We start from the raw sequence: 24,912 nt of genomic DNA, 5'->3' as shown, positions 1-24,912 counted from the left end.
GTCTCGAGTAGTTCACCTTGTCGCCATTGTTAGATCCGGCCTCCACAGCTCTGCGTGCGAGGAGACCGGATTAGTGAAAGCACAAGGCCGCGCGGCATCTGTGCCGCAGCTTCAGCGGGAGCAGAGAAACCACGCAGCACACAGTACTCAGGTTGGCCCGGAACTGCCTCCCGTACTCGGGGGCGGGGCTTTTATTAGAGCGCCCTGCGTCACCGCGTAGCAGGACGCAGGGCGGATGTAACAATGGCCTCTGGCCCCCCCCCCCCAAAACCCCCTTGGCTGGGAGGTGAAAACGGGTAGTGAACAGTGCTCCCTTTAATGAAATGACAAGGCCATTGCATGTTCAGCTCCTAGGCCGCCGCTATGACTGGCCTATAATGGGCAGATTTTGATCTGTGGCTATTTTTCCAAAGGGGGAAGGTGAAGTACAAGGAAACTGGGCTGATTCGCCTGATCGGTCTAGATGGAATGACATGGTTATCCTATTAAGGCTTCGGCCCTTGGCTGGCCTTGCCTTACGTTGGTTTGCTTCAGCACTCGGCTGGCCTTGCCTTACGTTGGTTTGAATATCGGTTGGTTAGTGTTTGTAGCAAAGGCCACAAGGTCTCCCCTGCCCCCCCCCCAGATTGTGTGCGTCTCCTACACCCCTGATTTCATGTAAGGGGATGTTAAGGCGCCACCTGATGGACCACAGAAGATCCACATGTTTAAATGACAAAGAAGCACACGTGTGTTCACTTCTGCATTGTTGCAGTTCCCAACAGTGTGAAAATGGTTGGTTTCTTTGTCAGACTGAGTGAGATTTCGTGATGGACAGGGCCGTGAAATTCCACCTGCTATTTGTTTTTAAAGTATTCAAATAGCGGAACATTGTGATGAACCTTAACTTCAGGGCACTTGGTTCTGGTTAATAATAATGGCTGCGATACTTGCAAGCTTGGATGTTATTGAAATGCCTTTGAGGACAGTTTAAAGAGTCCATATATATAACTTTAAAAAGCCGTTTGGTATTTTTTCAGTGCCTACCTCAATATTGTGCAAAATACTGCTATAAAACACTTGTGCAAGGATTTGTGTCCCATTTTAGGAGGCTCAGTCTGTTGGGCTTTCACGTGCAAGGGGGCTGCACTTGGCCCGCAGAACGGTGTGGAAGCCTGTGGTATTTTATTTTCCTTGATTTCTGTTATCATATTTAACCCCCAAAATATAGATGGTGGGTCAGTCAATTTTGGTAGGCGCAGTGGTTGGGGGGGGGGGGGGGGTTGCTTGAGAGGTAGTGGGGTTGCCACTGGGGAGGTCTCCCCTGCATTGTGGGGTAAAACATGCTATTAAAAAATATGAGCAAATATAATACAACCATTAATTTCAACAAAAATTGACCTACAAGAGATTCAACTCTAGCAGATGTGGGCAGCCAATTGACATTTTTTCAAGAAAGGCTTGGCATCATTAAGTTTGGTTAATCACCATCCCACAAAACAGATGGAACCTTTCCTGACATTTAACATTAGCTGTTTTGATGCAACTATTGACCTTTTACTTAAGAAATGAACTGAAAGTTCACAGAGCATTGGGCAGGACAGAAGCTAAGAGGTGTATGGCGAATTTATTTATAGTGCAATTACTCATCTGCGAGCAAGTGAAACCTACCGATGTAACGAATGGGTGACTCATACGTAATGCATTTCAAAACACGCCTTCTATAAGAACACTACCAACCAATTTCACCATTCGAGAGCCAGACGCTTCTTTAAATATGGCTACTTGCAGGTTTCCCGCTTCCAAAATGTGAACACTGATCCTCTGTGGCTGGGCTTCTCTTGGTCTCCTGGTGTCCTTTAAGAACTGGCTGCAATCTCCACAGATTTAGAAAGAGATCTTGCCTTTAACCCCTTAACTGCCATGGCTATTTCCCCCCCCAGTGCCAGGACCTTTTTTTGGTGATTTTGGTATGTCGCCATTCAATCCCTTGTAACACAGCTGGGATAAAGCTGGCTACAGCTTCTAATGAGGATCTGTGCAGCAACACCATGTCACAGGCAGGAACCTGGGACTATGGAAAATACACAAGTTATTCCATCGGAGGTAAATTGAAGAAATAAATACGTGACATTTAAATATCGAGGCCTGACGTGCTTTGATAATAGAGCTTGTTTTTAGCAATCACAAGTTTACCTCAACAAACTTCCCAGTAAGTGATCTGCTGTAAATAAATGTTCTTTTATTGCATTATATGAGGGGTGTTTGTTGAAGCAAAAGCTGTGCTTTACATACAGTAGAGAATGATGCTTAGCGAAAAAAAGTACGAGTAAAAATCAATAAGACTTAAAGGGGAGGGCAGACAAAGCAACAATGAGATGTGATTTGCTCAGCACTCAATGTTGGATTTAAAAAATCCTTGGGAGAGAGAGAGCGAGTACAACGTTTACAAGTGAAGCAAGGCTGGCAGCAATGACACGCAAGGAGGTTCATGGGCGAGGAAAAGTAACATTACGTGTTAGCTGGCACAGCAGCTACCACAGAAGCATTTAACAGCCGGTCAGTGGCCAAGTCAGAAGCTTTGGCCAAGTCAGAAGCTTCTGGCCAAGTCCCAGGCTGCGATCTTGCAGGCCAAGATTCACTGCATGCTTGTGTGGGGACAAGTCAAAATGAGCGGGTTGGCCATAGCAAGAGCGGCCAAAATGAATGCCTTGGGACAGTCAAACATACCAAAATGAGTGGGTTGGTTAAAAGTGAGAGAGGCCACACGAGATGAGTGGCTTCGGAAGCCATAAAACAGGCCAAAATGACTGGATTGGCTTGCATTGGGGAAGGGCCAATTATTCTTTTCTGGTTTACATTTATGTCAATCTGCAGGAGGTTGGAAATTTAAATACCGGCAGGAAAATTAAGAGTAAGTGAACACACAGTAGCTACAGTCTAAACTGCTCAACCGCACAAATTGCAGAGTCGTAATTAGAAGTCCTCACATCTGGCCAAAAGACTGGCTACCCATTAAACATGTTCGGCAGCAGGTGTGTCAATTAATTCCTCAGGCTAGTCCCACTTAGAGCAAGCACTTTAAAGGGATAAAACCCTAGTGCACAGGAACATTAAACAAAAACGCAGTACTACACAAGGGCCCTCATTACAACTCAGGCGTTAAGGGTTAACGCCACCGTTAACCCTAATTAGCGCCTTCCCCACTCCCATTATGCCCTATGGGGCAAAAATGGGAATGGAGAAGGGAAAATGGGAAATGGGGATTTACCGCCCCACTCTCCTTGGAATGGGGCGGTAAATCCGCCATCCACCATGGTGTAAACAGGGTTTACACCATGGTGGTAAAGTTGGTGCACTTAGCACCAAGGTCGTAATGACCTCCAAGGACTTTGAAGAACACATCCTTAATGCACATGATTCTAGAACATAGAACATAACACTTTAGTAAATAGAGCCTAAAACAATAAACCTGTAGTACACAAGAACCTGGGCAGTAAAAGCGCAGTGGAAATTAGATTTTAGTATATAGGGCCATAGACTGTAAAGGTCAGAGGGGCCTAGGGAACAGGACCTTTGCCAATCAGACCCAACTGCATGGGACTATTGGGCATACAAACCTTACTACACAGGACAAATAAAACTTTACCGCACAATATATTGGGCACTAAACATTAGTAAGCATCGCATTTTTACACAAATGCTAGAATACACAACCTCTGATCATCAATGCTCGCTACCCAGGTCTTTAACAATATAAGAGAAGTACAAAGAATTGTGAAGGCAAAAATGCGTGTACTCGGTCATGACAAACAACTTTGTCAAAGAGGGACATGGAGCACGGAACATTGGTACATAAAACATTAGGGAACAAGACATTACAACTCTGTTACCCATCAGCAAAGGGCACCCAATGAGCAAATATGGCGGTCAAGCATATGTAGCCCCTGGTTTTCTGGCCCTGGTCCATGCAAGGATGTGCTCATCCCTTCCCGGAGCAGAGAACCCATGGATACCACCCACCAAAACCTCCAGCCCACTGGGCGGGGAGGGGCGCTACACCTACTAAAATAAAATTGCTGAAAACAGGTTGATGGGCTACACCCCGAGTTCTTTGATGACTAACGGACACAGACACCAGAGTGAACTTTTATAGGGATCCCCATGGGGACCCCTCTTTAATTATGATAAACACTTACACTTTTAAATACACTTCGCTTTCCAATTCCCTCGGATTCCCCTTGTGTGAGCCCCACGTAAATGTGGACCTGCTATGTCAGCTCACCCTTCCTAGGCAGGGGTCTCGGGGACCCTTAGAGTGAGTCTGACGCAACAAACCCCTTAACTACATTCAGGTACCACCCACATGGCGTTTGAGGCCAGAGATTGGCCTCTGTGGGTAGTCCTATCTTGCTAGGTGGCCTCAGGCAGGCCGCCACAATATCCTGCTACCTCACGCCAGAGTACCTTCCCTATACCCCCTTTTTCTTCTTAATGTCTCTCTATATATAGTTAGCCTCCTGCCCAAGTGGGGGTCCGGCATCTATCACCATGACTCTCCATGACCTCTTTCACTCATCTGGGTGGCCCGGTTGGAGTGGGGACCACCAATAATCACTGGCGTGCCTGCAGCCCTTTTTAAATCTTCTGGGCGGGCCCCGTTGGCTGACATCCACCAGGGCACCGTGGCTGTCGACCTGCCCCTGGCATAAGAAGTTAGGCCCCTTGGCTCACGCTTCAGGGGTCTCCATACATGCCCAGATGCCTGGGGGGCCGCTCAAGGCAGCGGCATCAGGTAGTCTTTCTCTTCTCCTTCTCTGCTGTCTTTTGCTTCTCTCCTCCTTCCTGTCTTTTTCTAACTCTCACTTTACTTCAATCCTCTCGGGATTCTTTTCTCCGCTGGCCATTTCATTCTTGAGCAGGGGAGTTCTTCTATTCCTTTGTTTTCCTTTCTTTTTCTTTATTAACGTTCCATCCAGTCCCATGGTGGGCTGGATGGTTTCATCTAAAGCCAAACACATTGAACACACATACACACACATAAAACATACCCAACACATTCAATAAAGTACTTCTATTACCATGGCGTCTGCGTCTTTAATTCTAGGTGTTCCATCAGGGGACAAGCAAATAGCCCCTACTGGCTGCGCCCTGTGGGGCCACAGGTTACATTACATCAGAGAACAAGACATTACAACTCTGTTACCCAGCAGCAAAGGGCACCCAATGAGCAAATATGGCGGTCACGCATAGGTCAGCGTTCCTAATGGCAGTGAGCCAGAAAATAAGAGCAGAAAAGACCAAATAAAAACTTCCTGAATTTTTGTTCTAGTTACCAAAACGCTGCTATCCAGAATCCTGCTTATTCAGCCTCAGAACCTAGTTACACAGCATTTACGGTTCTATTACTAGCTATGGCAGTCACAGACTAGTTCCGTGTAGATAGTGCCGGATAAAACCATTTAGCACAAGGGTTATAGGATTGCAAGACAAAGTTCTCATTTATATTAAGTCATAAGTAGGTTTAGGGTAAAGAGGGCAGAAAAAAACACAAGCGGTTTGGCTCGCCCCATATTCTTATCTACAAAGGACGTATTGACTTGTTATTGGCAGCCATCTCAGCAAATGTATTTAACTGAAAAACCTCTCTATGAAATACAAGCAAATAAAATCTCAACTCAATGCAAGGACCCAACTTCAAAAATGCAGTAACTGAGATCTAAATAAATCTTGCTTACAGAGTAGACTATTCACACTAAAACAAACAATCTTATATTACACACTTAATAAAGGAGACCAGCCCGTGCGCGTGCGCGTTTGACCAGGATTCAAACCTGTGATGCTCTGCATTGTCTTGCTTCCAAGAAAACGCGTGGCGGCCCCTTAGCTATCTTTCCAAATGACAATGATAAAATAAGATGTAATAAAATAAGGGGGTAAACAACCTTAAAAGGGGAAGAGACATGAAAAAAAAAATTAAAACCAGCTACAAAAAGGTTATGGAATGAAGGTAAATACAGTGGATCACCCACCTTTAATCATTAATAAAGGAAGAAATACAACAAACACATTTTTTAAAACAAAAACAAACAAATGTCACTCGCATTAAGATACCATGTACATAAAAAGTAAAAAATGGTGGAAAAAAATGAGGTGTCAGGTTTAAGTGAATTGTGTTAAGGATAAAAGATGTAGGAGCCCTAATTTATTAGAATCTGCGTCACATTAAAACAAATGTGGATGATCCACGCTTTTAAGAGGAGTTGATAAAAGTATTATATAGTAAGTATTACATAGTACAATAAATTATGCCGGGCCTGAAACATCAAAGTTACCAGTAAATGTAGAGCTATGCCACGGACTGTTTGGTGAAAATAATTAGAAAAAGCTTTAATGATTAAAACCCGCTATTTTCCCTTTGTATTTGTCCTCCCTCTGTTATTTGTTTGAAATAACAGAGACAATAAGGACACCATTGGACAACATTAGCTCTCTTTCCCCTGCACTCACTGATCTTGCAACCACTCATTTGCTACTGGTTCTTTCCCCTCCTCCCTCAAACACTCCCTTGTGCGCCCCTCCCTTAAAAAAAACATCAGCAGACCCCCCACCTATCCAGCCAACTACCTCCCTATCTCCACCACCCCCTTCCTGGGGAAACTGCTGGAGAAGTTGCTCTGCCCCAACTCAATTCTCACACTGAACTTGTTGGTGGTCTCCATGAACATCAATCTGGAATCCGAGCATCCAGAGGCACAGACACTGCTCTACTGAACTCCTGTGAAGAACTGCTCGCATCTCTGGACTCCAACTCCCCTTCTGTCCTCATCCTTCTTGATCTCTCATCTGTATTTGACACGGTCAACCACTCCATCCTCATAAAAAGGCCCCACGACACCCTTGGTATCTCGGAGCAGGCATTGGACTGGCTGACCTCCTTCCGAACTGACCGCTCTTCCCAAGTCATCCTGGGCACCTTCTGTCCTACTTCCTTTTCCACCTGTGGTGTCCCCCAGGGTTTTATCCTCTCCCCTTTAACACCTACCTTGCTCAGCTGGCACTCCTCCTCCGCCAACTTCCAGTGTTATGCAGATGACACTCTTTTTCAAACTTCCTTCTGACCCTCTTGCACCTTCCATCATCCCCGACTGCCCATCTCCCATCCAGTCCTGGTGCACTTCCAACAATCTCTGCCTCAATCCCAGCAAAACCGAGATCCTTCCCATTGGGACGCCGGCTCCCACCTTCTTAACTCACTCTGGCCTGCCCGCAGGGGCTCTCCCCCTGCTGCCTCTTCTGAAGCCAGAAACCTTGGAGTCATCTTTGAGTCCTCTCTCTACTTCCTCCCTCACAATCGGGACATTGCCAAGAAGTCACACTTTCAACTCTTCCTCCTCAAAGGAATTCTCCATTTTCTGTTCTCTCACTTTCTCCCAGAAGCTCAATGTTACCCGAGCCCTGGTTCTCTCTAGGCTTGACTATTGCAATAGCCTCCACCTGAACCTACATTCTTCCACTCTGCGACCCCTCCAGCTAATCCAGAATAGGGCAGCAAAACCTATCCTTGGCCTTTAGCCCACAGACTGCATCTCTCCTGCCTTAAAAAGTCTTCACTGGCTCCCGGTTGCTGCACGGATCAAATTCAAATCCCTCTGCATCATCCACAAGGCTGTCTGGGGCCGGGGACCGCGCTATCTGCAACTTTCTCTAACTAAATACCCTCCCTCTAGAGCTGGCACCAACTCTGTGTAAAGTGTTTTGCTTAACAGAGTGCAGGAGGTCGATCTCTTTCCTCAGCTGGCTCCCTCCTATGGAACAGTCTTCCCCCTCCCTCTGCGTCTTGAGCAGAAATTCCTTAAATTCTGGAAGCTCCTCAAGACTTTCCTCTTTTCCTCCACCTTCCCTCCTTCTCTCCTCTGCTAATCTCACAGTTGCTGTGATTGGTGTGTGTGATGCTGGAAATGCATCGGAGGGACAGGGCTTCCGTATCCTTGTCCTTTACTGCTTTTTATCGTGTGTTCTGTCGTGTTTTCCGCGCAGGAGTTCATGTGGGAGTCTTGGCGGTGCAGCTCTCCTCCTTTTGGTTTGGTGAACGGACCCGTGGGATACCCTTATGGCACCCATGGGTGGGGGTACAACCCTGTGCCCCTAGTGTATGTTTTTGGGCACCTGTGGGTGGCCCACAGAGCAGGGTATGGCCTGGTGGCAGCTCCATGCTGAATGTGACAGGTGCGCGGCGTTTCCACCATTTTGGGATACCCCGACCCTGCCATTGGGATCAGTTGATTCCTGATGGACAACAAGATGGCCCCGCTGGCCTCTTGCTTTCTATTACCCATTACCTTGTTTTCCCAAAGTCCTGGGAAGCCCCGACTCTGTCCCTTCCCCCTGACTGGCTGTTGGATGGGAGTGCCATATATGGTGTTGTTGTGATGGCCCAGTCAGACTAGCTGGAGCCTTCCCGGTGATGTATGTTGTGGGTACCTCCTGTGGGTGGGACCTGGGTGAATAGAGTGTGTGACGAATATGCATTCTGTGTTGTGGGTGTCTAGTATCTGGTGGTTGACACAATGACCGAGACAACCCTGCCCGAAACCGGTATGAATGCAGCTTGGAGTGTTCAATGGCTCGGTACTTGTCCCAATACACAACTTGTTGCGAGTGTCTGGAGAGAAGTGAATGGCCTGAATACCTTGTGTGCCTGATTGGCTGCCTGCCTGCATGAATGCCCGTAGTCATGATTGGATGCTTGAGTGTGACCCAGCGGAATGAATGGGAGATCAACAGTATATCTGGGGACCTCTCACTGCTAGGAATCGTGTTCAGAAGCTGAAGTCCACAACGACGAGTAACTGGATTAACTGACGCCTGACCTTGAAGCCCTGCTGGACGAGAAGAACTGCTGTTGCTCTCCTTCACAATCTGAAAGCTGTTGTGCCTCCAAGGACTGACCCAGAGAGGACCTGGTAAGGCGCCCTCTTCCCGAGCTACGAGGGACCATCGTGCACAGCTGATCTTTGCCAACGCTCCCTGGTAGACAGACCTACGACAGGCTGCCGACCCGATACGGGGACTGCTGCGGAACTCCAAGGAGAAGCACTTTGACTCTTGTCCGCCACTGTCGACGACCGCCGTCGCCGAACGGAGTCGCCGTGCTCCCGTTTGCCTAAGAACTTCCATTGATCATCGGACGCTCTCGTCTGCATCGTCACCCGCTTGTCTCCCGCTGGAGAAGGCCCGACCGTCGACGCGCCGAGTGTCAGGGTCCGGCTTGACTGAATTCCACAGGAGCTGATGCTGGCCCCACAGACCCTCACCAGGAGTTCACCTCTCAACCCTTAAATATAAGCTGAGCTGAAAACCCCAAGAAAGGGAAAGGGGAATTTGGAGAAAATAACAACGGAGACACAGCTGCCCTTCAACCGTCTGGTAGGCTCTGGTATCTGTGATAAACAAATACACCTGGTTACTAATATAATAAGAAAACTTCTTTTCTAAATTATGCTAAATAAATTCTAAACTCTTTACCTCTTAAACCTCAGTAAAAGACTTAGAGGTTAGTAACCTTTGTGGAATATCTTGTAAATATATCTTGTATTGTGCAAATAGTTCAAGCCAACCTAGTCTCTTTAGAATCCTAAAGTGATGGCCTTTGCAACATCTTTTCAGAATTAGATATTCTTCTTACTTCAAAGTTCTTCTGATCTTATGTAGTTTTCAATGCTTACATAAATTGCAGTCTTTCTCTGAAAACATTGAGTTCTATTTGCATAGATTACTTTAAATTATATTCTTTAACTTCCTGGAATACTGCTTTCTTTCTGCGTGTGAATTGTTTTCCTTATTTACACATTTACACAAAGAACGTATAGTTTCTTCCTTTACTAGCGTGTGCGATAAACACGTGAAATCAGAAGACGTGAAGAATTGTCCTCGCGTGTAAAATACACACGCGATTATCTTAAAAAACCCGCACGCGTGAAAAAATACGTAAACGCGATAAAAAATAACACGCGCTGATAAAAATGGACTCGCGCTCTATCGCAGCCCGACACGCGCTTTCTCTTGAGACGTATTTCGCGTAAAAAATATACACGCGCTAAAGTTAACTTGCGCAATTCTTTTAGGCACGCGCTCTATCGTAAAACCACACGCGCTTTCTCAGGAAACGACTTTCACGTGAAAAATATACACGCGCTAAAATTCACACGCGCAATTCTTTTTGGCACGCGCTCTATCGCAAACCACACGCGCTTTCTCAGGAAACGACTTTCACGTGAAAAATGTACACGCGCTAAAATTCACACGCGCAATTCTTTTTGGCACGCGCTCTATCGCAAACCACACGCGCTTTCTCAGGAAACGACTTTCACGTGAAAAAATGTACACGCGCTAAAATTCACACGCGCAATTCTTTTTGGCACGCGCTCTATCGCAAACCACACGCGCTTTCTCAGGAAACGACTTTCACGTGAAAAATGTACACGCGCTAAAATTCACACGCGCAATTCTTTTTGGCACGCGCTCTATCGCAAACCACACGCGCTTTCTCAGGAAACGACTTTCACGTGAAAAATGTACACGCACTTTAAAAAGAACACGCAAACGACAACTTGCGAGCTCGCGCACACATTAAACAGTCTTGAAGAACATTTCACACAGTTAATCAACTTTAAAATCCTACGCACAATCTTCGAGCTTGTTTTCCTTATAATAACTTTAACTGTAATGTCTCTTTTCTCAAATGAACTTGAAACTTGTTTACTCTTTAAGTTTTCTTATAAAAGAAAATGAAAGTTCACTGTGACAATCTCAAAATCTTTAAAAGAACGATCCCACCTGATGACGTCTTGTTCAAATTGGATCAGCAAACGATATTCTTACTTTGGTAGATTTTCTGAGCTCTGGAAAGGCCTTACTTAAGGAGCTTAACTAATACACAACCAGCCACTGAATTTCTCTGGATGAAAGTCAGTTTAGAATCTTGCTCATCTCCCAAGAATCAAACCCATTGTCCTCTCCACCAATCAGGCAACCAAACATATCATTGTTTCTTTAACCAATCAGAGTAAGTTTCTTTCACTCCATCTTGACTTGGGCAAGCACAATGTTAATTCTATGAACAAACTCTTCCTGTTACTAACCCAGCCAGTTCTAAAAGCACAACTAACCCAGCCAGCTCTAAAGGCACAATGTTAATCTTGTTACTCTTCCTGTTATGAAACTAGTCAGTCATGACACCGAGGAGCATCCACCGGTGGGTTTCCCGCCACCTACAGACCGCAGAGACGCCGACGACTCGACGCCCTTGCTGGGCCACAGTTCTTCATCATCTCTTTGCGGTCCAGAACTATTGTCACCGAGGTGCCCCGCACGCCTCTTCCTTGCAGGACGCCAACGCTCTGTCGTCGACGAGCACCGCTAGGAACGAAGCTGCCACTTCCCTGCCATAGTTCACCCTGTTCACCGTTCGACGACCCGCGACTCCTGCCTTAAAGGGAGGGCGCTAAAGAAGGGCCGTCGATTCCCCGACACCGAACGCCAAGTTCCCTGACACCTCTCGACGATCCGTGGCTCCCGCCTGAAAGGGAGGCACTCAAGAAGGATCGGTCGGTGCATTGTCGGAGAACTCTACTCCACCAGGTACATTGGGGGGGTAAAACCTTAATAGGAAGAAGTAAGACTATGGAACAATATATGGACTGGGCTTGTGCTATATATCTTTATCTACAGGTTGCCCAGGTGGGGGGGATCTCCACACAGAACGGTGCCTAGTGGTAGGGGTCAGTATTCTGCCTATTGTTTCAACCATCTTGCGTTCCTTCCTATCTCTATTGCTGGTTTACTCGTTATTGATCTGTGTGACATTTTAACCGTACAGTTGATGTACTTTAATGAGATTTGATAACATTAGTGGTACCACTCTAGACGCGTATATATTTATCATTATTGACTTCCAAGTACAAAGTGCGTTTTGTGATTGTGTACATACCTTTGAATATTAATTATATAAAGACTGTTTTCAGTAATACAGTGTGTGGACATTCCTTTGCGGGGGTTCGGGGACTACACTGTACTTAAGAACCAGCCTGCATCACCTCCTGAGAAGCTAGGCCTTGATTGCTCGTCCATTGCTACCCTATAGAGAAACATGGCTGGGGTCCGCTGTGCCTCTCCTTTACCATATAGAGAGCGGAAGTACAGACGCCCCCTACCAGTCTTTACAGTGTGCAGGGCCCTTATGCATCCTTAGGGGCCTTTACCTCTCACTCCCAATCAACTAGCTTCTGTCTGCCTCCAGCACTTACTTCTGCACACCCTCCGCCCTGGAGGCTCGCACTTTGCCACCCAAAGCAGCTCCATGCTGTGTAGCACTTTGCATACCTGGCACGTCTTCTGGTTCTCACTCACGAGCACGGACACCCCAGCACTTACCCCCAGTGCCCTCATCATTCATGCACTTGCATGTTCTGAATACTCATAAGGCATGGTAGGTGTGTCTGTTGTTCTTCCCTCACTGTATTTTATATTACTTTGCATAGCATTGCGTTTCTTTCTCGTGTTCCCTTCCTGTTGCCCTGTGGTTGCTTTGAAACAGTATTCGCTTCCTGCATAAGTGCTTAACAAGCAAACAATAAATACAATTAAAATAAATGTAGGCATGCAATCTAATTAGGCTGGTCTTTGGGCTGAGTAACACCTCTATGTTTTTTGGGGCTCAGGATGGACGGTATCTTTTTAATTTGTATTCCAATTCAGTTAGGTCACTGTTTTGTTGCTTGATAATATTTTTATATTTGTGTTTTTACAAATGTTGTTTATGCAATATCTTTAATAAACACTGATGATAAAGAAAAGGCTTCCCATTGCTAAATATAAATGTAGACATTTAGTATGTTACATTGGTTTTATGATCTGAGCCAAGCGGGTACTGCAATGATTAAATACAATGCAAATGCAGTATGATACCTAGTATTTATTATAAACATTACTTCACTTGGTTTATGGTCTTTCCATCTAATGCCATTGCATCTAATGCATTTTTTTTATTTTTTATTTTTTTTGTTTTGAGGGGTCCCCCCCCCCCAACCCTTGTTTTTTACCCTTTATAATGCACCTAAACAAAAATGAACCCTTTACCCCCCAAAAAAGATGCATTAGATGCAAAGTTTTTAGATGGAAAAAATGTGATGGAATGGCATTAGATGGAAAGACCAGATACCCTTCACTTGCACTGCTCCCTTTTATTTTATGTAAATGTGTCATTGGTTAACACCATCATACAGAAGTTTGCAGTAACCACAATCTCAAAACACCATTGGATTAATATTACAAAAAAAGAACTCCCAGTGATCTCTTTCATAAAAATTAAGGACCCATTTCCTTGATCATTGAAGTACTTATCTAGGTACAATTTCAATATTCATGCCTCTCTAGGTCTATGTCAATTCTCCACTTCATTTCAATACATCACTTTTTGTTACGTGTTCAAGTCACATAAGAGATACTTTCCAATATTTCATGCATTTCCAACGCATGTAGGTGATCTGGGACACTTCTTTATAAATCTCCCCGAAAACGATTTGTGCAAACCACAAGTTGTTTACTTTAATTTGGGGTCACTGTGAAGCGCGGAATGCTGCAGACCGACTCAATGCCCTTTAAATAGGGCACTCCTAAATAAAATCACTTCCTTATATTTAATGCTGACTCAGAATATGTTGCATCAACTCAAGGAGTGTTCCCCCCCCCCCCCCCCCCCCAAAAAAAACTGGCATGACACCCATGGATGCAAACTTGAAACAGCGGTCATTCGAACAACATCTGGCCATGGCGCTTGGTGGATGAGGCAAACATCGCACGTACCTGCTCTGAGCTGCTCAGAGTCTGCTGCAAGCGACCCAGCTCTGCGACCCTGGACTCCAGGTCTTGTTTCAGCTGCTCCAATTGGAAGCTCTGATCCTCCAACTGTCCAAGGAGAAAAACAACACACCAACAAATCAATGAAACAGGAGATACAATCAATACTGCACAATCTAAGAACAGGAAGTGAAGCAGCCCAGGAATATTACTAGAAAGGTGTTTGCTGGTTAGAAGGTAACTTCTCCGCTCCGCCACCACATGAGGCAGACAGACGCTGGATGGATGAACATAGGCGTCCATGATGGAAATTGCTTGTATGGTAAAGTGAATGGAAACCCAAATCGATTTAAAAAGAAATTGATGTCGATGAATACTCGGATGACAACAAATACAATACGCAGCCTTAGTATGACATCAGCAATCAGTGATTCTTGAGTTGTGTTGACTTTTGCAAAGATCTCCATCCTTTACACCTGGTCCTCAACACACCTTCATTTCCGATTCACGCTTCACTTGGTCCATTTGGAATTCCAGCTGCTCTTTGATGCGGGCCACTTCCTCTTGATTCTGCTGAGTCACAGTCAGCTGTTTGGATGTATCCGCATTCTAATATAAAGGCAAACAAGTCATTTTGGTTACTTGAAACCCAGGTCTTTTTCAAATTCAGAACTTTAAAATTCTATTCAACATGCACCTAGCCGGAGTGGTGGAAAGTAGAAGCACATTAACGGCCAAGGCTGCTGAAGCAGCCAGACGCGTTTACAAGATATCCAAGTGCTCCCTTCATAATATAGCAAGGAAAGGGCAGCCAGTCACCACCAGGAGGAGGAACTTTTCCAAAGCTCTGCATTCATTTTTTCCAACCAAATTGTTATTAGCAAAAGATTATACATAAGTACATTCACATATAAGCAGAATGTCCTCCAAATGATCCCTCCATCAACCAATGTGCCCAACAATAACTACTTCAACCCCCACACCCCAAGAGTCTAGAGGTGTCCCTTCTCCTGTATCCTCCCCTCCCTGGCTGATTCCTCCTCCTCTGGTAGCAATCCGAGTGTTTTAAACAAAAGTTTCGGAAAACTTGCATCGAAAAAATTAATTTATTGTAGGTAAGGCTTTTTTTTACGCAAATGGCTGTTAAGGGGTAAAATAAAAAAAAACGGGTTGGGGGATTAAAAAAAAAAGAAAATGCATTTTTTCGACGCATTTTAATTCGAATCTTTGCCATTCGAAACTATGGCATTCGAAAATATCACTATAAACCCTGATAGGCGTAGCGGTCCTCGCTTCCCAAGTCATACTACACCCCGTAGTTATCAAATGTTTTGAGTTTCCCAGTACTAGGTCTCCAATCTCCCTTAACCCTTCCGCTATACAACGTTTACATCTACTGTGATCCATTCCCGGTGGGAATGCAGGGTTCTGAAAGATTGTGGTCCAAGGCAACGGCCACAGCGCTAAGCTGAACCGCCTGTTCACCGTATCCCAGACCACCAGGGTGTCTTTTGTGATTGGATTCTCCATTAGACCTCCTGGTCTGTCCCCTCTCCTCATTCAGGGTATTTTCCGGAGATATTCTCCCACCACAGCCTGTTCCATTGCCACCCAGTGTTTTTGGTTGTTTTCCCTCCCCCACTTTGCCAGAGCCCTAATCTGTGCTGCTTGGAAGTATTTCTTCACACTGGGGCAACCCCACTCGCCTCTGCCCTTTCACTCCGAATAAGACCTTCCTTCCAGTGCAGGGTTTCTTCCCATTCCATACAAAACCGATTATGACTTCCTGAACCTCCATCATCTTCCTCGGGATTGCCAATGGGATCGCTTGAAATAAATATAACAGTCGAGGGAGGATGTTAATTTTTACAAATGGCAATTCTACCTAGCCACGACACATATAGCCCCCTCCACCTTGCAAAGTCTGGCGTATAGTTCACCCCAACTATCTGAGTTACAGCTGCAGTCAGATTTACCCCCCAAATATCTAACCGTGTCCGCCGCCTACCTGAACGGGGTGTCCTTCTCTAAGCATTTCTGTTCTTCTCCCCCTACTGAGAGGTTCAATATTTCTGACTTGATATAGTTCACCTTGAACTGTATCTCCCCTGTTACTGCTGGTAGCGATATTTCCGGCTTGGTGACCATAAGAACCACATCATCAGCAAATAGGCCAATTTTATGATGGGAGTTCACCCACTTGACCCTTTGTATCCCCCCCGTTCTCCCAAATTCGATGCGCAAAAGGATCCATCACTCGCACAAAGAGCAAAGGTGATATCGAGCACCCCTGTTTACTTCCTCTTCTTATCGAGAATGGATTTGTCAGTACCCATTTACTTTAACCCTTGCCAGTGGCATCTGGTAATTGGCCTGGAACATTCTTAGAAACTTTGGCCCCACCCTACTCAACGTTTGGCTCATGGACTCCCAGTTTACTCTATCCGAACGCCTTCTCTGCGTCAAGCATTAACAGGCAGGTGGGTGTAGATCTCCCCCGTCACAGCCTTGTCGATTAAGTGCATAACCCTGCTCACATTATCTAATGCGTTCCGCCCCTGAATGAACCCGGACTGGCACTATCAAGCCCGGGAGCACCCTTTCCAACCGAGCCGCCAGCACCCTCGTATACAGTTTGGCATCTATATTAATAAGTGCGATCGGCCAGTATGAGGAGCTCAGCTGCAGGTTCTTCCCCGGCTTCAGGATGAGGGTAAAGTGCGCCATTTCCATGTATGATGCGATCTTGCCCCTTTCTCAAAAGTCGTTAAAGACCTCTGCCAGCCCCTTAGCCAGTGATTGTTTAAACGATGTATAGAACGTCTCTGTCAGCCCGTCCTCACCCGGGCATTTGTGTGCTTTTAACCTCGCTACCGCCTACTGCACCTCTCCCATGTTATAGGCTCCTCTAGCTGGTCTCTTTGTTCAGAGGACAGCTGCGGCCCGATCAATCCTCCAAGTACACTCGTTGTGCCTTCCCATCGCATGGCTCCTCCTCCTAGAGACCGGCAAAGAATTCCAGGATCACCCTGCGTTTATGCCTCTCCGCCCCCACTATCCCACCGCCCCATCCTCCAAGTTAGCTATAAATGCTCTCTGCTCCCTAGTCCTTAATTGCCTTGCCAGTGCCGTGCCTGCTCATAGAATGTCCGTCTACTCCTCAAGAGGGTGCTTCCTACTGATCTACCAATCAACTGTTTGATCAACTGTTTGAGTTGCCTCCTCGCTTGAGCTAGTTGCCTGGCCACCTTGTTCGTGGCCTTCACTTTATGGGCAGCTTCCAACTCTCGAATCTCTTTCTCCAGATCCTGCTCTGCCACCTGCCCCTCCTCCCTCAGTCTCTTAGATGCTGCTATTAGGCAATTCTTGATCCCAGTTTTAAATATGTCCCACCTCTCTCCCGGCGTCCCCTCCCTTTCCCCCCATCTCCTCCATGAAACGACCAATCTCAGCCTCAACCCTGATGCTTAGTCCCCAGGTCTCTAAGATAGTCTTCCATTCGCCAGCCCCTACTGTCCCTGGAATGGGACAGTACTAATGGAGGCTGTACCCTATTGCACAGAGAACTTGGCCACCAGCCAAGCCTTGCTAAATCAGATGAGAAACTTCATCTAGAGATAGTTAAGAGCTGTTCAGAGTTTTTTTTTCTTGGGTAATGAAAAAAGAACATTTTATGTGTGGGGTCTGGAGAAACGTGACTCCTGAGCGTGGATCACCTTATGGGAAATTCACTGTATTTTGATGGATGTGTTTCTCAGCTAATAAAAATGTTTAAGAAAATAAAATGCATCATATATAGAATAGTGTACACCTACAGTAACTATGCAATGTGCAGATTTGAAAAGTAACTGAGGGGTTCTGTGCCATATATAAAGCAGCGGGTCGCAGCCAGCCATGTGCGTCATAGAGGCAGCAGTCCAGGTTGATTCTCATTGGTACACAGTGAAGTGAAACTATTGGTAGGGAGTGTACAGGAAGGGGGGGCAACGCTGAGGCCACAATAAGGACAGGTGTCCTTAGGCTAGATAGGTTTGGCTCACAAATGGCAGCGAAGCACCACAAAGCAAACCACGCAGTTTTGCCTCGTAGGTGGCCATTCGTTTGTGCCCTTCTGCGGCGCTTACAGGGCGAGTCAAGTACATTATTACAGGTATATATATTGTACAATGCTGCAGACTGTGAAAACTGAACTGCCATGGCTGTGTGGATGCATCTACCTCCAGCTGCTTGCCCCTCCCACACTGTTCGCCGCCTGATATTGCCAAAGAGCAGTTTCACGTTTGGCGACCCCAGGTTGTTGACATGTGCAACTGTTCGAAGCCCTCGCAAAAAACGAATCCTCCGCCTCCCCTTCTTCCCCATTACCTCTCCCACAAGACCTTGTGTTCTCTCTTTCAGGGGGGTCCACTTCCGAACCCCAGCCTTTCATAGCACCATCGCTTCACCCAGACACTGCAACCCACTATCCCTTTGCTGCACCGTCCCCCCAACTCCTCATTCCCCTTTCACCCTTGCAATTACTCACTCCCTATAAACCACCAATACCCCATCCCCTCCTGGAGCCCTGCCCTCTCCCCACATTACAAGCATACCCCCCACCATGCATTCCCCCACCCAACCCAGCCCCCTCCTAACCTTACAACCATCTCACATGCATGTGCCCCCAACCCCTCACACCCCAGGCCCATCCTCACTTTGTAGGTTGGGTCTCTGCTCATCAAGCAGTCGATCCAATGAACGGGTCGACCTTTTTAAAGTGTGTACCACTCCAAACTGGCAACCACTTAATGACTATCAGTTCCCTCAACAAACAGTTGGGGGCGAGCTAAAGACCTAATACCAATGCTACAGGAGAGGGAACTGGGGAGTACTGGGAGTCTACACTCTTCTCCTGTAGCGGTGCTGGCCGCCTCCCAGGTCTCTCTGCCTGGGATCTGAGAGAAGGCCGGCAGAGCTAAATTAAGTAGTTCTCTTTTAGAAAAGCCAAAACTCTTGGATTTCATCTGCTTGTTTTTACATTCCTTCTAAGACACTATCTGGGGTACACTGTTCTATATTCATTGAATCCTGCTCAAGTCTCACACGAGAAAAGATATTCTTCATGTGAAAACTTGCAGTGTTTTGAAAGTCTCATTCGCTTTTCAAAGGGGCAGCTGTCTGCGAGTCAACGAGCTCACCCAAGGTGCCATTTCTTCCAATGTAAGATCTGACACGAAGGGCCAAGGTGCCATTTCTTCCAATGTAAGATCTGACACGAAGGGCCAAGGTGCCATTTCTTCCAATGTAAGATCTGACACGAAGGGCCAAGGTGCCATTTCTTTCAATGTAAGATCTGACACGAAGGGCTCCAATATTCGGATATCAAAACAGGAAGTTTCTATACTTCAACAGGGCAGCTGTGAAGTTCCACCTAGAGAGTTAAATAATTGGACAGTTGTGATGTCACAACTACAGAATTACAAAGACAATATTTAAAGATCCTAAGTAAACGGCCAATGAAGGGGAGTTTGTCAACGTCCAGGTGCTAAGCCTTACACCTCCATAGAGATGGGATGTCAGTCTCATAAACAGGCTGGCATCTGCCTGGTCACAGTAGTGGCCCCTCTCACCTTCCTCAGAAGCCCTGCATGGGTTTTTATCAGCTCGCCGTGTTTCTCTTTCAATTTGTTATAACGCACTTCTGTTGCCTGCACCTTCTCTGTTGGAACAAAAGAGCACAAACAGTGGGCGATTTTTACAACATATGGCCATGAAACAAAAGTATATCAGATTCATGTTTTATGAGAGGGGGCCAGACATAGCACACTAAAGGCAACTTATCGCTATGAACTGGCATGACACGGAGGGTGTTGTGCGCTACCTACTTTCTGCCTCGGTGTAGAGCACCTGGGTTTTCTCGTTCTCCAGCCTCAGTTTCTTCAGGTTCTCCAACTCATCACGGAGGTGCTCGTTGTCCACCAGAGCTTTCTGCTTCTGCTTGCGCTGCTCCTCCAGCTCCGCCTCCAGACTGTTGATTTGGCCCTTTAATTGCGTGATGTACCTCTGAGCCTGTAGGGAACGAGTGGAAGAAATGGAACAGAGCAGAATATGGGTGGCGAATGGGAACAAATGCACTCACCAGTTCCTCATTCAGAGCTGTTTTTAAACAAGGGATGACACAAAGACACTGAAGCTCAGTGCAGGAGGCCAGTAAAGTCAGTTGCATTTCAACGACAATAAGAGGACAAAAAAACTACTAAAAAGAAATGATTCAAATATAGAAATAAACATCACAGTAAAGAACCTCTCTGTCCCAAAATATGCATCATTACATATTTCCAAGGGAGGATGGATGGTGCAGACTTGGATAAGGCAGGTTTCAAATCCATTAAATGAAAATCAACATTTCCAGCAAAGCGCTACATGATCTTAGATCAAGGGTTGGGTTTTGTTCAAACCTACCATCCTTACTACCATGTCAGCTTCTGGGCTAAATATGCTCGTTAAAACGTAAATGGCCCAAAATGTCACCCTCACAATTGCGACGACCGAAATGGCTGATTTTTTTTTTTTAAACACCCCCTTTCCACCACATATATGTGTGGGGGGTATGGGATATTATAGTCATATGGGAGGGGTGCAGGGATCTCTGTGGTAGAAAGGGAGTTTAATAAAAAGAAAAAAGTTGGCTTTTTCAGCCGTCGCAATTGTGTGTGGTTGCGGTGATCACATAGATCCAGTTAAAACAAAGAGGTCTTATTGTCAGGAATCCCACACATGCTCCGAGTGGAGTACTACGATCGTAGCATTGGGTATTCGTACTGAGATGTGCGGCTGAACTAAACTCTCTTCAGGGACGTGCCAGGGCGTTTTTTTCTGATGACCAGGCAATTTGGCATGGGGCTTGAAGTTTGGTATGGCTTCCGGTTCAGATTATGGTACGTGGTACATACCATTATTGCTTCCTGAAGGGGGTGAACTTGGCAATCAGAAGCGTTTACTAATGCATTTAGATCAAGATCAAAGTGCAGTGTTGGATCAGGAAATGGAGATATTTTCCACCTGAGATGCGATTACTGGCGCACTGATATGTACTCTAAACTCGTACAGACATATATTGACAGGGACCTTTCAATCTTTGGCAAAATCGTGCACAATGAGGCCATGCTAATAAGCCAAATATCCCATGAAAAACCTTGAGCATGAATACATGGTTACCATTTTGTTGACCCTTGCTCTGCAATGGTTATCCAGACTGCGGTCGAGAATCAATAGGGGCACATTTGATTGGTGTGGAGGGGTTTGCAGAAGCGCGAGTACAACATGAACGAGGTTGGAGTTGTTAGCCCTTTGTCCATTGCTGGAACCATGCTGCCTCCTCTGGGTCTCCTCCAGTACATAAGGAATGAATGACCCCTTTGCAATTGGCCTCTGCCTTTGTCAACCATCATATGACGGTGCAATGCCAGCTCTCATTCTCTGCAGAGGTCCGAAGAGCCAATAAGCCAGTACGATGTCTTCCATTAGCATTGCTAACTACTCAGTGAACAACCACCGTTTATCATTTCGATCGAGCATATACACAACGCTCATTCAGTCCTGAGAACATCTAGTCCATTCACTATTATATCACCATAAGTCATTCCCATCCTAGGATTGGTTGATTCCATCCCTCCCATAGGTTATCAATTGGTACTCTCCCAATTCTGGGCTCTGCCGAATCCATACAGCAATGAGTTAATATACAGAAACAGAGAACAGGCACTGCCACCCACCACCAAATTAATCTCAACTTCACCCAGCTCATGAATTGCCACCACCACAACTGAACTGCCATCATTTGCTAACTCATGTCATCCTGGGCTCGGACAATCTGACCGCCAGTGAATTACTATAACATTTGATTCATGAGAACTGCTATTGGCATACACCGTTGAATTAACAAAACTCATCCAGTCAAAAAAAACGACCTCACCCGCCTGTAAATGAACATAACTTCTGCTCCCATCCACCAGTGGATATACCTGATCACACCACAAAAACAGCTGAGCTCATCCACCAGAGTTACCAAAGGTGATGATATCATGAGAAAACCAATGTCATCCATCAGTAAATTCCCACAGCCCATCCAATCCTAAACTCTGCCGATTTCATCCACCAGACAGACAATGCTGATCTCATCCACCAGTGAATTACTATAACTGATCCGACCACAAGAACCTGTGATGAAATGTCGTCACTTCTCCCCAAGGGGAGCCCCTTCCCATGAGGCCATGGAGGGAGGCCGCTACCCAATAATCCCCCTGGGGTGGTGCACAGCAGGAGGATCTCATGGGGGAGAGACTCCCCTCTGGGGTTAAGGACAGACATCTAGGGAGAACAGAGAATATACTAACCCTCCACCCACACCTTGTACACCTTCCTGTCCCATGAAACCCAACTCCATATCCCATACTGCCATGTAGTATGGGACATGGTGCTCGCGCTCTGAAACACTTGTGTGCGAGCGCGATACAAATAAAATATCAATGTATGTCTAATTTTCGAAAAACCTAAAACCTGAGACGAGGTAGAGCAGGGACTACCACCTAACAGAGACTTACCTAACAAGTACTGGGACGAGGAGGTGCGGAACAAGGAAGAGGAATGATGAGAACTTGAAGGAACAGTCTAGTCTTTGCTTCCAATAAAAATGAAAGAAGGACTTACCATGTGGTCAAGTCCTCCCTGTAGGAACCACAAGCTTAGGAGTCGCCCGGCGTGGAAAATAGAAGAGGCTGCTGACCGGGGGGACTAGCGGGCAGGCAAAGGCATACCTATCCGGTCTGCCATGGATGGACCGACCAGAAAACTGGAGAGGCGGAGGTCCAGGCATGCAATGCACCTGGACCATGCAGTCAAGTGAAGATGCGTATTCTGCGAGGAACCAAATACTGCAGATCCGCCATAGCACAACGAAGAGCGGGAGAAGCCAGAAGAAACTCGAAACAGAAATCAGAAGAACCCGAGACTGACCAGAGCACACCAGATGCAAACCCTAAAGGTACAGGGGTTGTCGGGACGGTTGGTGGGGGTACAAAAGAGTCATGGAAGACTCTTAACCCACAGAGCAGGGAGGAGGAGGAAGCCCCTGGGGGAGAAGAAAACATTAAGAGGACCAAACGCAGTAGAGAAATGCGGCTCTAAGACCCGCACCCATAAGGGATGAAAAGTACAAAGCATCTTTCTCGTGGCATTACTTGGCAGGAGAGGCAACTAGGTGTGCTGAGGTCTGGAGACAGGGAAGCCTAGAGTCTGAGACCCTCAAATTGTGAAACCAAAGTGAAAGAGAGGCCAGGGGAAGGTATTCATTCCGCCCTGGTGGTATTGAACTGTACATTCCAGATACCAGTAGAAGGGAGTCATTCGTGTGGTAACCAAAGCTGAAACGACTTTCTGATAGAAAGTGCTAAAAGATGAGCAGTCTGCCTGCCAAAGAGAAGTGCTGGAACTTTGTCTTTTGTGTTGGGAGGAAAATGATGACCCGAGGAAGGGAGCCATTCCCCCAGGAAGAAGTTAAAGCCTGAAAGTGAACTTGTATCCCCGGTCCAGAAGGGGGTAATTTGGCCGGACCAAAAAGGTGTACTTTCTTTCTAGTTTAGTTTTAAGCATAAGGGACAGAAGTAGGGTTTATGACACAGGACTGTGGACTATTGATTTACACAGACATTCTGACAGAACCCTTAGTCCTTTAGTTGAGGCAGGGAACCCCCTCTTAGAGATCTGGAAAGTTAGGAGTTCTCTTTATTTTTTCGGCTACTAAAGGTATATAGCCATCAACATGACAGCTGTGTGTCAGTCTCCTCCTTCTGCACCCCTAGAAACCGTTTCATAGGACCCCCCAATCCACCACTGATTTACCAAAATGCATACCATCATTTAACTTACAGAATCTCTAGCCATCAAAAAACATTTAGCCAGTAGGCCATCATAGTTATTATGGCCACACAAAATTGAAAGTCATGTCATCAATTATGAATGGATGAAATGCTGAGTCAGAACCACCCATCTGTGTGTGGCACCGCCAGCAAATTTGAGGAGTTGCGTGGTTGGCAGAGGATAATAAAAAGGGCGATTGTTGGCTCCTTTTAAGGGCCAGAAAAACAGAGTACACTATTTAAACATCTGTGGGGGAAAAAGATTTCAAAGAAAAGTTCAGAAATATTGGGCTCTCTGCAAGGGCCTGAAGGATAGCTCTGGGGCAACGTGTTTGTCTTTGAAGCAAGACAACCCAGAGCAACACAGGTTTGATTCCCGACCCTGCACTTGGAGACTGGTCTCCGGTATTAGAGCGTTATAAAAGATGGATTAATTAAAGACCAAGATCTAGTCAGGAAAGCATGGCCATAAAGCTCCTTAAAGGGGATCTTTTTTCAAATCTGTAGCTTAAAGAAGGTCGTCTTTCTGGTTTCCCTAACAGAATGGCAGCACTTGGTGCCCAAATAAAATGCAAGCTATACTCCAGAAACAGATGTTCTTTAATAAAGACACTGCTAGAGATTAGAGGAGCCTCAAAACCCACAGTGAGACTGAGCACAGGCCTGGAGGGCAAATAACATGCACCAGAAAGCATGCCTGAGCTGCAAAGGCTCTGAGTAAAGAGCAAAGCATGCCTGAGCTGCAAAAGCTCTGAATACAGACAGCATGCCTGAGCTGCAAAAGCTCTGAATACAGAAAGCATGCCCGAGCTGCAAAGGCTCTGAGTAAAGAACAAAGCATGCCTGAGCTGCAAAAGCTCTGAATACAGAAAGCATGCCCGAGCTGCAAAGGCTCTGAGTAAAGAACAAAGCATGCCTGAGCTGCAAAAGCTCTGAATACAGAAAGCATGCCCGAGCTGCAAAGGCTCCGAGTAAAGAACAAAGCATGCCCGAGCTGCAATGGCTCTGAATAAAGAGCAAAGCATGCCCGAGCTGCAAAGGCTCTGAATAAAGAGCAAAGCATGCCCAAGCTGCAATGGCTCTGAATAAATAAAGTATAAAGAACAAAGCATGCCCGAGCTGCAAACGCTCTGAATACAGAAAGCATGCCCGAGCTGCAAAAGCTCTGAATACAGAA

At 46.1% G+C, this 24,912-nt stretch overlaps 1 protein-coding gene across 1 annotated transcript in view; it reads right to left on the bottom strand.

Annotated features, from left to right (window-relative positions):
- HIP1R (huntingtin interacting protein 1 related) overlaps positions 1–24,912 on the bottom strand; it is a 541,423-nt gene that overhangs the window by 182,194 nt on the left and 334,317 nt on the right. The window contains exons 14-17 of the mRNA XM_069619635.1: positions 19,704–19,887; positions 19,449–19,537; positions 14,332–14,448; positions 13,846–13,947 (exon numbers count right to left, since the gene is read on the bottom strand). Of these exons, the coding sequence (XP_069475736.1) occupies positions 13,846–13,947; positions 14,332–14,448; positions 19,449–19,537; positions 19,704–19,887 (492 nt within the window). The remainder of the gene's footprint in view (positions 1–13,845; positions 13,948–14,331; positions 14,449–19,448; positions 19,538–19,703; positions 19,888–24,912) is intronic.

This window comes from Ambystoma mexicanum, chromosome 10 (genome assembly GCF_040938575.1).
Source record: "Ambystoma mexicanum isolate Mex_15411 chromosome 10, UKY_AmexF1_1, whole genome shotgun sequence".
In the NCBI taxonomy this organism is placed as follows: domain Eukaryota; kingdom Metazoa; phylum Chordata; class Amphibia; order Caudata; family Ambystomatidae; genus Ambystoma; species Ambystoma mexicanum.
This window is presented reverse-complemented; position numbering and strand designations above follow the sequence as displayed.